The sequence below is a fragment of the Thyridium curvatum genome, assembly GCF_004353045.1.
Source record: "Thyridium curvatum strain D216 chromosome Unknown NODE_31_length_406039_cov_82.875441, whole genome shotgun sequence".
Lineage (NCBI taxonomy): Eukaryota > Fungi > Ascomycota > Sordariomycetes > Thyridiales > Thyridiaceae > Thyridium > Thyridium curvatum.
The window spans coordinates 394702-406023 of NW_022156786.1; the positions used below are offsets into that span (position 1 = coordinate 394702).

At 55.0% G+C, this 11322-nt stretch overlaps 4 protein-coding genes across 4 annotated transcripts; 2 read left to right on the top strand and 2 right to left on the bottom strand.

Moving 5' to 3' along the window:
• Positions 1–318: 318 nt before the first annotated feature.
• On the top strand, positions 319–2119 carry E0L32_005822 (uncharacterized protein; the record flags this gene model as incomplete). The annotated part of the gene is made up of 2 exons (XM_031140386.1): positions 319–600; positions 659–2119. The coding sequence occupies 2 exons, from the start codon at positions 319–321 to the stop codon at positions 2117–2119; spliced, it is 1743 nt and encodes a 580-aa protein (XP_030995589.1).
• A 145-nt stretch (positions 2120–2264) lies between these two features.
• E0L32_005823 (uncharacterized protein) lies at positions 2265–4315 on the bottom strand (the record flags this gene model as incomplete). Its single annotated transcript, XM_031140387.1, has 3 exons — positions 2265–2760; positions 2812–4071; positions 4125–4315. 3 exons carry the CDS (start codon positions 4313–4315, stop codon positions 2265–2267), a joined length of 1947 nt encoding a protein of 648 aa, XP_030995590.1.
• Positions 4316–5608: 1293 nt separating this feature from the next.
• Positions 5609–7798, top strand: E0L32_005824 (uncharacterized protein; the record flags this gene model as incomplete). Its single annotated transcript, XM_031140388.1, has 2 exons — positions 5609–7667; positions 7734–7798. 2 exons carry the CDS (start codon positions 5609–5611, stop codon positions 7796–7798), a joined length of 2124 nt encoding a protein of 707 aa, XP_030995591.1.
• Positions 7799–8023: 225 nt separating this feature from the next.
• E0L32_005825 (uncharacterized protein) lies at positions 8024–9953 on the bottom strand (the record flags this gene model as incomplete). The annotated part of the gene is made up of 4 exons (XM_031140389.1): positions 8024–8374; positions 8495–8680; positions 8755–9345; positions 9480–9953. 4 exons carry the CDS (start codon positions 9951–9953, stop codon positions 8024–8026), a joined length of 1602 nt encoding a protein of 533 aa, XP_030995592.1.
• Between the last annotated feature and the right edge of the window lie 1369 nt (positions 9954–11322).

Here is an 11322-nt window from a genome sequence, read left to right on the forward strand (position 1 = left end):
CGCCCAATTAATCTCCGGCGGCATCCCCAGTTCGGTCTGGGGAATGCGGGGGATGGCACGATTATTGGAGACGAGGATCAAGTTAAGGTTAAATGAGGGGGTTTGTGGAGTAAGTCAAGTTCCGGTGGAAGTTTGGGAATTCTGCCGAGCCTCGGACACGGGGACGGTATTCCTGGGAATATTGTCAGTTCTGAGATCTAGGAAAGTCTGGCCTTTAGATTGAGTATTTTGGCTAGATGAAATCTTCCTCCTACAGTTTCCCAGTCTGTCTTCAGCTCGTGTCACATCAGGTCTCGTTCGCATCCGACACAAAGGAAGATGGTGTTTTATCCCCCTTCCTGGGCGCCCAAGCTCAATGACAACGACATTCCAGACGATATTTCCTTGGGTGAATTTGTCTTCAATGACAAGTATCGCCCCCATAAATGTGACGCCTCTCCTGCTCCCTTTATCAACAGCATTGATGGCGCCGCATACAGTGTCCACGAGACTCAAGAACGAATTGAATGGCTAGCGGCAGGACTCGCAAGCGAATTGGGAATTCAAGATGGGCAAGGCGACGAGTGGGATCGTGTGGTCAGCATATTTGCGGTCAACAATGTGAGTCTCGCGTTTTCGGGATTATCAAACCAGTATAATACTCATGGAGTCGTTCCAGATCTACAACCCCTTGCTCTCATGGGCAATTCATCGCTTCAATGGTGTAGTGGCCCCGGTCAATGCGGCATTCCAGGCATCGGAACTCGCATATCAGCTTAAGGACTCGAGATCAAAATGCCTATTCACCAGTGCATCTCATCTAGAGACAGCACTTGAAGCGGCCAAGATAGCGGGAATACCTGCATCTCAAGTCTTTCTTCTCCCTATCCCAGGTTACTCAACTCCTCCACCGTCATTGAGTAATCATGAGTGCCCCAGCTTGAACGATCTGCTTGAGGCAGGGCGTCTCCTCCCAGCTCTGCCTCGGATAGCATGGTCCAAGGGTCAGGGCCGAAAGCAGGCTGCGTACATCTGCTACTCATCTGGCACGTCTGGTCCCCCTAAAGGAGTCGTCATATCCCACTACAACATCATCGCCAACATCCTGCAGAATACTCTCTTTGAGCTGCATCTCCGACCCGGCAGTCAGCGAGAAATCATGACTGGTGTTCTACCGCAGTCACATATCTACTCCATCGTCTTGGGTATCCACGTCCCCGCATTTCGCGGTGATACAGTGGTAGTCATGCCCAAGTTCGACCTGATGAGCTTTGTCCAAGCTGTCAAGACATACAAGGTGACCATGCTCTACGTCGTCCCACCCATTCTCATAGAGATGGCGAAGCAGACGGCGGTGGCGAAGGACCCGTCGTTCTTCGAACTACCCTCGGTCAGGAGAATATTCTGTGGCGCTGCACCCTTGTCGGAAGAGCTCACGGTGCAGATCCGCGATATTTACCCGGGAGTTCTCCTTGGTCAAGGGTATGGCATGACGGAGGCGCCTACTGTGATCGCCTCGCACCCGGCAGAAGTGTACGACGGCTCCGCTGGCTGTCTCATCACGGGTATGGAGGCCCGAGTCATGGATGCCGAGGGCCGCGAGGTCACCGAGTTCGATACACCCGGCGAGCTCTTCGTGAGGGGTCCCAACATTGCGCTTGGGTACTACAAGAACGAGAAGGCGACGGAGGAGACTTTCAGCAATGGGTGGCTCCGAACTGGCGATGAAGTCGAGTTCCGCTTGCATCCAAAGACCAAAGATGCTCACCTCTTCATCGTTGATCGTGTCAAGGAGCTGATCAAGGTCTCCGGATTTCAAGTTGCGCCGGCGGAGCTGGAGGGTCATCTGCTAGCGCACTCCCTGGTTGCGGACTGCGCGGTCATTCCGGTCCCTAGTGAGAGGTCAGGCGAAGTTCCCAAGGCCTTGGTAGTGCTGAAGGAGTCTGCTGGTGTCAGCCACGCAGCTGCAGAGCAGGAACTTCTGAGCTGGGTTGCCCAGCATAAGTCAAAGGCCAAACACCTCCGGGGCGGGATAGAATTCCTCCAAGAAATCCCAAAGAGCCCGAGTGGCAAGATTCTCAGGCGGCTGTTGAGAGACAGGGAGCGAAAGCGGCTTGTGGAGCACAGACCGCGGTTGTGATTTGGTTGTGATTTCAATGTTCTGATACACGCGTCTTTATTGTATTCTGATAGCTATCATATTACACTATCCATAGAATAGCAATAGAAGGGATAGACTCGAATTGACTGCTTCTACTCTGCACTTTGAATTGCTTAGGCTTGAACTACTCTTTCAATGGCTCTAACATCCCGCCCATCATCAGAGCGTCAAAGCTCAGGAGCTCAGAGGGTGATAACGCCATGTCCTGCGACGTCCCAATGCTTGATCCATCCGCAGAGAGACCGGGAATATCCACAAAAGGTTCCTCGTAGCTGCCGATGGAATATGCTATGTGCCAATCTCCCAGATCTCCCATTGTCGAACCTGTTGCTTTAGTCTGTTCTGCCTCACCCTTCCGAGCCTCTATTCGCGGACGTAGACTATCCCTCTCATTCTTATTTAGTCTCATCGTGGATTTTGTTAGAGTATCTGCTCCTTGATAGGTCATCTCAAGGCACTCTCTGGGTAGAAAATGGAGCGCGTCGTGATCCATCAACTCGTCGCGCAATCTCACGAGCACTTGTGATGACTCGGCAACGATATCATGGTTCAAGGTAACCTCTTGTATGTCCGAGTCAGAAGCTTGAAGCCGTGATATGCAGATTGATGACAAGATCCGGCTGCGTAGGCTATCAGTATTTGATGTCGCTCGAAAATCTGGAAATGCTTACCGAAAGTAAATATGAAGTGCGTTTTTATGCACTAGGATAGACAACAGGACGGAGTCGTCCGCTTCAGGACCCGTCGAACGTTGCAGAACTTCGGGCAGATTCAACTTCCAGTGATTGAGCATGCCCAGCTCGGGCCTGCTGGACTGCTCTTGCCTTGCAGGTTTACATCTCGCCCACGTTTCTTCGGCACACTGAGGAGACTCAGCGGTTCCTTCAGGGAAATGCCGCCCTCTGTCGATGTTCAGGAAGAGCCGTATCAGCTGGATAGAGAACATAGACAGAGCGACTCTCTTGCCGAGCTCCTCTCCAGCTGAGAGACTGCTCAACTTGGATCGCAACCCGACGTTGTAGTCTGCAAGCGTCAATGGTGGTATGTCGCCATCATTCGAGAAAACTCTGGGTGTTCGCTGTTCGGAGAGGGCGATGAGCCTTTCCCTCACAATACAGCTCCACCAGCACCGCTTTCGGAACGTCTTCTGTCTTTCGCCCAGACCGCAAAGTGATTCCCGTTGTAGACCGAGCTCGAAGGCTAACGAGACAGCAAGACCTGACCAATACCACGCGCCTTCGTCTTGACCAGGATCATCGTTCCAGTATGACATGAGAAGCAGGGTTTGAAACAGAATCATTCTGTCCTGCTCCAGCTCCATTGCATACAAAGCGCGGACCTTGGCGAACATGGCTTTCCGAGCCACTGAGCGCGAGTTGAATCCAGCTCTTCTCAAGACTTCAATCGGAGCGCAGGTTGTGGCCGCGAAGAGGATTGCCTGAAAGAGAATGAGGCTCATTCTATGGCTCGCTGTGTGGTACAATCGGTTCTCTTCAGGGCCCTCAGCCAAGTACATCTCCCAGAGCTCCTGCTCATCGAGCATGGGCAGATGGGGATGAATGAAGTCAAAGTAGCAGTTCAGCAGGGCATTCATGACGGCCTTTTGTGGCAAGCTGAAGCAACCCTTTCCTCGGAGGTCATCCAGTTCGTAGGAACTGAGGTGGTCGAGGCGGCAGTGAAGAAAGTATGGTAGACTGGTGGACGCTGGTGTCGCTGAGCTTGCTGCAGGAACGTTGCGCTCTCTCAGGGGACTCATTCGAGATGGGTCTAAGCGCCTTGCACCAGGGCTTGCGTCCGGATCGCTCCTTGGAGATGACGAGTCCGAGGACCCGTCTCCAGGGTGCCGTTCTTGAAGCGACTCCGAGCGGTCTACATCATGGTTCTTCTCGACGCGCTGCTGAGCATCGCGACCCCGCCTGGCCGAGTAGACCCTCCATTCAGTGTTAACAGCCGTCACAACACTCATGACAGGGGAAATACATACCTTTTTCTTTCACGGAGGTTGCACTCGATGCGGTCTAGACGACAATTGGTGCAAGGACTGCCGCGAGGATGAACGTCGCATCTGACTTTTCTCCTCCTGCAGCTCAGGCAGGCAATCTTGGCGCGGCGTCTCCCTGAGGTCTTTTTCTCCCTCTCAAAGCTCTCATCTATGAACTCGGTGATCTCGCTCATCATGAGGACATGCGATGGCAATCAACTCGAATTATCTGATCAGTAGTACGCAATAGAGGACTGCTCCGAGAGTGAGTACAAAATTGGGAATGGAGTCAAGAAGATTCACAACGGTGCTTCACTGGGGTGAATCGGCGTCATGCCCGATTCATACATCACGATCGGTATTACCTCCCCTAGGGAGTACAAATGCTGACGGGCTTTGTATGTCACAAGATTCGTCAAACGATCACGCACAAACCGAAGCTGAAAACCTTCCACCGGAAGTGAATTTGCTCCCCCACATGACAGACACTAACTACAAGTAGAAGAGCGTGTCTCCATTCATAAACAACACACACCACGAAGAGCTTGACTAGACGCCTGCATGTCTGGCAGAGTCAGGCACGTCTGCCAAATTGCAGTGCCTATTCACATCTGACACTCTCAGCTGACACATGGTCGTGAGCAACAGGCCCTTCAAGGCTTCCAGTGACAATGATTTGGCATGAAGGGTCTTCCAACTGAAGGTTGGGTCGAGGACGGCAACTTATCAGCAAACCCAGTGCATTCCAATATTAGATACGACGTGGATCTGCTTCTGCCGTGCCCAACCCCCTCTGGATCAACCCCCAAGGACCCGAGCCCCGGATTCACCTCACACCAATTGAATCGATCCATCCTGCACCTTTGAACTTGCCAGGGTTGAACCCCAGATAACGTGGCTGTGTCCCCTCTTCTAGAAGCACGCCGACAAGCCGTCAACGAGTCCCTACAGCGTGAGGCGTCTTCAACGTAACGACCCTGTCCTGGGCTGCAGAGGCACGATGCTACCTTGAATGCTAATTAAGTGGGAACCAGATCAGCTTCCACCGGAAAAGGATTCGCTTCCCCGCATGACACCAGAATCCCAAGTGCGGAGTAATCACGGTAATCACAGGAATGAGTGGATGGAAATCATGCTTAATCCACCCAAAACTTCCACCGTATCCAGCTGGAGCTTCCACCGCAAAATTCTTCTTTACCCGCCCGCGCTCTGTCGACCCAGTCTCGCATCGCGTGGACAAGCTTTCCCTAGTACCGGGTTTTTATCTCTGTTCGTCTTTCGTCCGGCGTCAAACTCGGTCCGCATGCAGCCCACCCGTCACTATGCGGCTGATGCATCCGGTTCCGTGCGGCCGGTCCGCCGAGCCTCCATGGCGTGTGCGCGATGTCGCCGGCAGAAGCTCAAGGTACGTGTGTCAGACATGCATGCTGCTTAGTGGCTTCCCTCGCTGACTGGGGCGCCAGTGTGACTCGATGAAACCATGCACCATGTGCGTTCGCTCCGGGATGGAGTGTCGGCCGCGGGCGGTGCTACCCTCGGCGACAAGGAGGCCCAAGAGGCAGACAGAGAACAGCCCTGATAACGACGTCCCGGGCTCTGCGGGCAGCTCGGGACCGCAGCGGTCCGATGTCTCGAGCAGTCCGGGCATAGGGGAGCCCCTGGGATCCATCTCGGTGCAGACAGATGCCCCGACTCCACTAGGCCGGCACGCCGCCGAATCGTCGCCGCAGAACCAGCAGTTCGGAGCCAACAGGTCGGCCATCTCCCTAGCTATGAATATGTACCAGAGCCTCGGGACCTCTGCGCCACTAGAGGCCTCCACCATCCCCGGAGATGGAGACCTGGCGCCGAACCCGCTCCGGGGCCCTCCGTGGACGCTACAATCCATGCAAATGCCGGCACCAGCAGCCATGGAGGCCTTGATTGATGTCTACTTTGACAAAGTGGACTGGTTCATCTGGATATTCCACAAACCGTCTTTCGTCCAGCAGGCGCGGCAGATTCTTTCCAGTTCGTCGTGGCCACGCGCGGACATGAGCAAGGTCCTCATCACCCTTGCCGTAGCCGCTCTCGGCCTGAAGTGCGCCATGCAGGATTCTTCACCCAAAGGGCAACGTCTTCATTCTTTGCTCCCGTGCGAGCCGCGCAAGCTGATGGATCATATGATTGCCGAGATACGGCTGCACCTCATCGACTTATTGGAGGACAACTGCATAGAAACAGTGCAGGTCAATGTACTCCTAGGCGCATTGCACATCTTTCACGGGTCGCCAAGCCTGGCCTGGGCGACCATCGGGCTTTCAGTCAGGACATCATACGCTTTGGCTCTGCACTGCGACTCGGACACAAATGAGATTACGACTCAAATACGACGCCGCTGTTGGAACCATCTCACGGTGGCCGACACTTTTGCTTCCCAGATCTATGGTCGTCCTGCGTCACTAGACTCGGCCTTTTCGGATTTGTTGCCTCTTGCCGAGATTGACGATACTGCCATTGATGACTCGACGGAGCAGTACATTCGAGAAACGTTCGGCAGCACAGTCTCCGTCATAAGCTTCCACTGGTTCAAGTACAAGTTGTACGAGCTCACCAGGAAGATTCTGTCCACCTTCAGACTGATGCGGCTCCACAGCCCCATGACGGTAGACGAGCTGCAGTCCCTGATAGCAGCCGTTCAGGACATTGAGATCCAACTCAGCGCATGGAGGAACTCTTTGCCCCCGCCTCTCAACACTGACAACATGTCAGAAGATTATCTGCAGCTCGAGTCGCTGCAGGAGATGGGCCAGAACGACGGCGATGGAGACATGCCTAGCCTACGCCGCCTGAAACTACAAGCTTACGTCTTGCAAATCACCTACGACGCGGCGGTGATTCTGGCTCACCGACCACTGCTAGAACACAAGCTGTCGTCGGCGTCTCGGCAGGACGTCAGCAGGAGCTCGACCGAGTACGTCTCGAGATCCTTCGACATCTCGGTCAAGGCGGCGCTTCGCACCTCGCGGGTGCCCATCATGGAGTTCAGGAACGAGTTCTGCATGGCGTTCGTCTTCATCCACCTCTTCTCCGCGGGCGTCATCCTCTGCATCCCGCCGACGAGCCACCCCTACAGCAACGCGGCGCAGGAGGCCAAGGCCGGCGTCTTCCGCATCATCCAGGCGGCCAAGGCGCTCAGCCCGGAGAGCCAGGTCGCGAGGCACGCGGACCGGCTGCTCAGCGACCTCCTGAAGCTGAGCCTGCACCGCGAGGTCGACATGGCGTTCAAGGAGGAGCGCCAAGGCCTGGCTCCGCCGGAGCAGCCGAGCCAGCAAGAACACGAGCGGCGGTTGATGTCCGCCAACAACTTCGCTGGCCCGCCCGCTGATCCATGCTACGACGAGACGCTCATGCCAAACATGCCCCATAACGCGGATGTCACCGTCGGGGCTGTCGATGAAGATTGGAGCCTGCAGCCCTCATTCCAAAACCTCATGAACGCTAATAGCTCCGACCTTCAGCCCATGGACCTACCACTTGACGAAGCCTTTGGGGCGTTTGGTCAAGGTATGTGTTGCACCTGCATTGAGCATCGGTTCCTTTGCTTGTACGTGTTAACATGTTTCCTTGCAGTGATGTTTAATCTGGTACCTGATGATCCGTTGAACATTTGGGGTTGGGGCAAAGGGTCGATGTAAATAAAGGACTGTCCATCGCATAAACTGACGATCCACCTCGAGAATTCGTGACATACATCTACGGACCTTAAACAGGCAAGACGGAACGACGGAATGATCATGCACGATTCATTTGCTCGGAATTACTGATTCATCAAAAGCGTGTATATGCTGATGCTACTCAGATTAATTGCAGTGCCAACGAGGCTGCGGTATCCGTTGCTTATCGTGCCAATGTCGCTAGACTCATCTGGCCTTTTTGCAAGGCTTTCTGGCCTTGCAGGACCAGCAGTGCTCCTTTGTCGGGTCTCCGCACCCCCTGTTGAACTCTGCCCGTTGCGGGTATGGGCACAAGATGCGGTTGTGAATCGTGTTCGACACGTTGAGCTTGACAGGCGTGGACTCGGGGGCGGTGCCCTTCTCCACCCAGTCCATCAACTGCTGCATGAGCTGGTTCGGCTGCCCGCTCTTGCCGCCCTGGCAGTGGCCCATACCGGGCACCTCGAAGTAGCGAAAGAAGTCGTGCACGTTGCCCGTGATCTTGTCGACCGCATCGTAGTACTCGGCCGTCTGGTGGTCGGGGAGCAGCTCATCGGCCTGACGCACAAGTTGGTTTAGCACCGTATACCACAAGATCGAACATCTCATACAGAAGAGAAAAGAGAATAAAAGGAAGAAATAAGACGAGGGAAGACGGAAAGGGAAAGGACAACTCACTAGCCCATGCATGGAGATGAGCTTCCCTCCAGCCTTGTGGAAAGGAGTGAGATCCGGGTCATTCGATCCAATGATCGAGTTGTAGTACTGCGACTGGTATAGATACTCGACAAACTGCTCTCTGGTCAAGTTCGCGATGGTGACCATGGGGTCTTTCGCAAAGAAGTATTTCATGAAGTCGGTGCCCTGGTAGGTAGAGAGCACGCATCACGTCAGTCAGTCCCAGTGTGGGCTTGTCCCCACGTTGAACGAAAACTCACCAGAGAATTAGGCGCCTGAACGCACTTCCCACCGTCGCAGTTGGTCGTCACGATCGTCAAGACAGCCGGGTCCGTCAGCAGCGCCCCCGGACGCAGGCCTTTGAGCAAGTCCCTGCCCCTCTTGGTCGGCATGCCCGCCCACGTCTCCCTGACGACGACCGCCGCCGCCCTGCTGATCTTGACCCTGGCGCCGCCGCCGCCGCCGGCCTGCGGACACGCGATCTCCCTGCCCACCACCGACAGCGGGTCAAAGACCCGCTGGCAGTCGCCGGGCCGCGCGATGATGCCGTCCTGCACGCCGTCGAGCCCGTCGCAGGCGGCCACCGCGGCGGCCGTCACGGCGAGTATCTCGCACGGGTAGGGCACGTACCCGCCGGCCTGCTCGCTCATGACCTGCTGCGGCCAGTAGAGGAAGGCGGCGAGCTCGGGGTTGTTGATGGCGGGCGCCGACGCCGCGATGCCGTCAAAGTCCTCCGGGTACCGCTGCGCGATGGCGAGCGCCATGCGCCCGCCCGTCGAGCACCCCGTGAAGTACGAGTACTTGGGCGCCGAGCCGTAGTAGCTGTTGATCAGAGCCTTGCCTATCACCGCCTGTTTCGTGTGACATTTGGCCGTCAGTCAGTCAGTACCTATAAAACATGGCAAAAATCATCTGTTCTTGATTAAACAGATCCACAGAGCCTGTACAGGGCGGGGGGGTTCCAGAAGCGATTTTTTTCTCTCACCTGATCGTGCAGCGCCACGTTGGCAAAGTTGTTGAGCTTGTGCAGGTTCGGGTTCCCGGGGCTCAGCAGCGCCCAGCCGGGGAGGCCCAGCTGGCCGACGCCGGCGTCGGTCGAGGTCGTGGCGAACCCGTCGGCCAGCGCGCCGACCTGCAGGCCGTAGGTCAGGGCGAACCGGCCCGCGCGCCACCCGCCGCCGCCGACGGCCTGGAAGCGCCCGTTCCAGCGGCCCGCGTCGGGCAGCCACGTCTCGACGGAGACGCGGTCCGCCTGGCCCGGGTGCGTGTACTCGACCGTCACGTTGCAGAAGCTGGCGTCGGTGAGCCTTACCGAGGGCGCGATGAAGCGCGCCGTGTCCGGGGCCGAGGCGGAGAAGTTGGTCACGTAGCTCGCGTGGACGTTGAGGACGCTGCCGCCGAAGAGGGACGGCGTGCCGAAGGTGGCGGGGCTGCAGTGTGCGGCGAGGGAGGCGGCCATCGCGATCAGCTTCTTCTGGGACGGAGGTGGTGAGAGGCAGAAAGGACGCAGGGCCCGGGGCTCTTGTGGGAAGGGGAGTGGGTGTGACGGGACGGCTTGGCATATCGCCATGGAGGTTATATGGCATATAAGGCTGAATTTATGGAAAAGAGAAGGAGCACGGCTGGAGAGACCCCTCATCTCCTGGGGCCTGCCTGGCAGCCGGCAAGACTCTTTCCCCGGGCTGCCCGGTCTCTCGGGGGAGATCAAGATTACACAATCCGGGGTACCGGGGGGTCTCCCGTTGTCTGGGGTCGTCATTCCACCGGAGCAATTTGGAGTCAACTTGTGGAGATGTTTCCGGTGGGCGACTCCTCGCATTTATCATCTCGCATTCGACAAAGCAACGACTAGCAACCCAACTTAGCTGAGGGATCATTACTCAAAAGATATTGAACTAGGCTTGACTTATCATGTCAGTATAGCATGACGAGATGTAGGTTATTTCGTGGCTGAAATAGTCTAGCTCCTTGCACTCAGCACGAACGGTTGCGTTATGGCTACAGTTTTCCGGCGAAGGATCTGTGCATGGCCAGCAACTACATGTCGGTGCGGAGACTGGAGTGTCGACAAGGAAACCCTTCCTACAAAGCGCTAAGAGAATAGATAGAGTCCCGAAATAGCTTTGAACTTGAGTTGCAAGAACCAAGGCATGACAAGCCACCCACAACTCACAATGATCCAACGAGCAACAAGTGAAGCTTGACTGTGCCACGAGCTTTTCAAGGCTTTGAATTGAAACAACTGATATCAAAAACTACCTGTCTATATCACCGTTCTAGTGTGAGTGTGATGAAAAGTCTCTGCGTGATTTCGGATCTAGTGTCGAAATGGTGTTGGAAGCAAAACAAACAAGGTGGAAATGCCATTCTGTTTGTAAACGAAAAGACAAAAAAAAAAACCCTCGCTCGCGAATGCAGCAGTAAGAAAACGCAACAAACTCCTCTTCCAAAAACTTGTGTCTTTTAGGTGTGAACAAGACACAAGACGACGCAAAAGAAGCAGCTTTGCCCGCAAATGTTGCCCAGATCGACCACCCGCGAGGGCGTCTGTCCTTTGTTTTCGCACCCCCCTAGGTTTTCCTTGATCTCAGAGTGACATGTGACAAATGGAAACAAAAAAGTAAAATGATGACGATGGTATGGTGATGATGCTCCCAAGGTTTCCCTCTCTTCGCTGTATCCAGAGTTCTGTTCCTTCGAACCCTGCCCGTAGATGTGTCTTCTTTCCCATCATCCAAACACATCTTTTGTCCTTCCCCAGCACTTCGCTCGCTGATATGCCAAAACAGAAAAAAAAAAAAAAAAAAAAAAAAAAAAAAAAAAAAAAA